Source organism: Rousettus aegyptiacus, unplaced genomic scaffold (assembly GCF_014176215.1).
Source record: "Rousettus aegyptiacus isolate mRouAeg1 unplaced genomic scaffold, mRouAeg1.p scaffold_m13_p_3, whole genome shotgun sequence".
Lineage (NCBI taxonomy): Eukaryota > Metazoa > Chordata > Mammalia > Chiroptera > Pteropodidae > Rousettus > Rousettus aegyptiacus.
This window is the reverse complement of record NW_023416306.1, coordinates 112240711-112244701: the sequence shown is the minus strand read 5'-3', so window position 1 is coordinate 112244701 and position 3991 is coordinate 112240711. Positions and strand designations below refer to the sequence as shown.

At 36.4% G+C, this 3991-nt stretch overlaps 1 protein-coding gene across 1 annotated transcript; it reads left to right on the top strand.

Moving 5' to 3' along the window:
* Nucleotides 1–2920: 2920 nt before the first annotated feature.
* Nucleotides 2921–3397, top strand: LOC107508070 (60S ribosomal protein L17-like). Its single transcript, XM_036239541.1, has one exon. The coding sequence runs from the start codon at nt 2936–2938 to the stop codon at nt 3395–3397; it is 462 nt and encodes a 153-aa protein (XP_036095434.1). The 5' UTR covers nt 2921–2935.
* Nucleotides 3398–3991: the final 594 nt, after the last annotated feature.

Below are 3991 nucleotides of genomic sequence, written 5' to 3'. Positions count from 1 at the left end.
ATATCTTCTCTAAATGTTCTCTTCATGTTCTTCATCTGATTAAAACCTGAAGGTCTCTTACAGACGCTACTTTCTGCATCTCTCAATAGATAATGGACTTCCTCCTACATCCTATGTTCCTTGGGACTCATTGGCCATGTATTTTGGCTATTTATAAACTTTCTTCGTTAAGACCCCTGCTGCCTTAGAGCTCAGGTCATCACACTTTTCCAACTCTTACCTTTCCTCTCATCTACCTAGCTTCTGGTCCTTCCCCCTCATTCACTGATAACTCTAACATCTGGATCCCTGTCTCCCTCACCAACCATGTTTTAAAGACTTCAACTTGCAAACAGATGAGACTTCAAATACATGGCCTCTCAGCTCTCTCAGTTAAGTGACCTTTTGAACTCTCCCAATGATCACTTTCACCATTCAACCTTTGCTCCATGGTCATACCAAAGATCTCATTAGTATCACTAACAGCATTGCCTTTAAAAACTCAGTTTTAAACATACTGTCTGGCAATCATTTTCTATCATTGTATATCATTTCAGCTTATTTATGCTAATGTTCTAGTAATTCTATGACCTTACTGAGAATTGCCTCTACCAATTATCTCATTCTTCATCTTGCCACTGATCTTCACAATTCATCCCTAATCCAGGCCAGACTACATAGTCACTATAATCATCCCTTTGCAAACATCTTAACTGCCTTGCCCTACTCTCCCTCCATTGCATTCAGCTGGCAATACACCAACCCTGATTAAACTTATTTATTCAGTGTCTACAAACAAACAGTTTAGCATTACTGGAGAAAATCATGTATTCATACTTACTGGACTCCCTTCAAATTTATGATCACAAGTTTCAATTTAGCACTCAAAAATACATGGTGATACTAGTTTGTTTGCCTATTAAATTCAATTTTTCCCTCCTCAAAATATGTTTCATGCCTTCATTCTACTCAAATCTTCAACTAATATTCCCCTTATCCCTCACTCTTAGATGATGCTTTTGCTACGTATCTCCTGGAAAGATAAATGTGATTGGAAGAACTGCATATTTCAAGGAACAATTCCAGTAACCAACCTGCATCTATAATCACATATTCTAGCTTTCCTTGTGTCTCCACTCTTATCTAAGACCAACTATTCTACTTGTGCTCTGAATCCAAGCTCCTTTCATTTTCAAAGTTTTACTCTGTATCCGTTACTTTTCTATTACTTTTCCCCTTTCTAATCAATCATTTCCATAGACATACAAATATACCTTAATATCAATTCTCTTTTTTAAAAAATAAAAAGACTATCCTTTATTTCTCCAGCCCATCCCATTTCTCTGCTCCCCATTGCAGCAAATCTAATTTTTAAAAGTTATCTATATTCACTGTCTGTAATTCTTAACCTCTCAATCTCTCCTCAAGGCACTAAATCTTTCCTATCACTCCTCTGAAGGAATCAGATCTTTAATGGTAGACAATGACCTACTTTAAATATTGCTTTGTTTAGGATTTAGGGATGCCACACTTGCATAATTTTCCCCACCTTTACTGATCACTCCTTCTCATTCTACTTTGCTGGCTTCCACTGACTGTCCTGATAGAGTATCTAAGTTCTATTCTTGGTTCTCTCTTCTCTAACTACAGTCTCTCATATGGCCCCATCCAGTTTCAAATGTCATCTATATACTAATAAAACTTAATTTAAATCCCATGTTAAGACCTCTTCTTGAGCTCTAAACACCTAGCTTCAAATGCCTACTTGACATCTCATGTAGCTCTCCAATTAGCATCTCAAACTTAACAGAGGCCAAATAGGACTGTTGATTTTTCCCCAGAAATATACTTTCAACTCTTCAGTGCCTTTTTCATTTCAGTAAATAGCATAACCACCTACTCGGTGGATCCAGCTCAATGCTTGAATTCTTTTTTTACCTCACCACACTTATACCCAATCCATCAGTAAATCCTTTTGTCCTACCTTCTAAAATACATCTCAAATTTGACCAATTCTCAACACATCTATAATAATGATTGATTCAAACTACCTTGCTTGAACTACTGCAATGGTCTAGTGTTTTGTAGATATACATATAAACCCCATCACTACCCCCTCGTGGCTGCTCAAATCCTTTCTGTGCTTTTCCATTATACTTAAATAAAATCAAAACTTATCACTATGGCCTACAGGACTTTATATTATCTATATGATCTGGTCCTTGCCTGCCTCTCAGATATCATTTCCTCCCAATCTTCCCCTTGGTTACTGCATGAGTGCCATATTGGTATTCTTTATAAACCCTGAAATCGGGCTCCTGCTTATCTCTGTGCCCTTACATTTTCTCTTTCTTTTGCCTGTAATGCTTTCTAGTAAATCCTTACGAGGTTGCATTCCTCATAGTACTTGTCACAATTTGAAATTATCTTCTTTACTTGTCTCTGTTTATTGTCTTTTTCCCCCACCAAACATAAGTTCCGGGAATGTTTTCCCAGGCATTAGTATGTTCCCAGGCTCTAGAATAGTGCCAAACATCTAGATGTCTAAATAATTTTTACTGGTCATTGAGAAAAATATTGTGCCTACTTCAGAAGAAAATAAATGATCTTTTTCAATAAGGTTATAAGGTTTAAAACTCTGGTGATAACAGATGATTAACTAAAAGAAATCTGGGACAGAGATTGTTAGAAGAAAAATAAAGAGTGATTATGGTCATTGTAGATAGTCTTTTTTGAATATGGTTATAAATAGAAAATACACATAGACTTTAGAAATCCGCTGAGCTAAATAAAACAATATACTATAGCTCTTCCCATAAGTGGCCTGAGATGACCTCCGAAAACGGTTCTCTATTCACTAGACCCAGAAAACCCCACAAAATCATGCAAATAAAGAGGTTCAAATTTTTGTGTTCACTTCAAGAACACTCTTGAAACTGTCCAGGCCATCAAGAGTATGCATATCCGAAAAGCCATCAAGTATCTGAAGGACGTCACTTTACAGAAGCAATGTGTGCCTTTCCCTTGTTACAATGGTGGAGTTGGAAGGTGTGCCCAGGCCAAACAATGGGGCTGGACACAGAATCGGTGGCCTAAAAATAGTGCTGAATTCTTGCTACACATGGTTAAAAATGCAGAGAGTAATGCTGAACTTAAGGGTTTAGATGTAGATTCTCTGGTCATTGAGCACATCCAGGTGAACAAAGCTCCCAAGATGCAGCATAGAACTTACAGAGCTGGTGGGTGGATTAATCCCTACATGAGCTCTCCTTGTCACATTGAGATGAACCTCACTGAAAAAGAGCAGATCGTTTCTAAACCAGAAGAGGAGGCTGCACAGAAGAAAAAGATATCTCAGAAGAAACTGAAGAAACAAAAACATGGCCCAGGAGTAAATGCAGCATCAAATAAATGCTAATAAAAGTTAAAACAAAACAAAACAAAACAAAACCAATATGTATATTATTGAACTTAGACTCACATGGGAATCTGGTGAGTAAAGAGCCTGGTAAGTATATATGCTTGAATACAGAGCTTTTGAAAAGTTCCTTGAGTAAAAAGGATCATTAGAAAAAGGACTTACCAGGGATCATTAGGGAAAAACTATAGCCACACAAATACCAGAGATATTTTGGAATATAGTAATCTGAAATAAATTATAATTTTAAAATATGTTAATAGGGATGTTATTTAGCTTGAAGCCATTCTACAGTTTTCTGTTCATATAGCTTAAAAAATCTCCAACTTTTTTTCTTTCTAAAATGTAGGTAATATGGAAGTCCCATGGGGTCCTTGAAAAGGAGAAAGTTAACTTAACATTAGTATTTGAACTGTGAAGTTGTGATCAATTAGTTTATTAATAATCAGATAATTGAGCAGGGGTTGCTGAATAAAATGAAAAGTAGGAATAACCAGGCAGGACAATTTTAAGAACCATCTCTCAGCTTTATAAACTAATCCTCCTCTAATGGCCCTTTTTAATGTAATTTATAGTTTCATCATTACCCTTTTT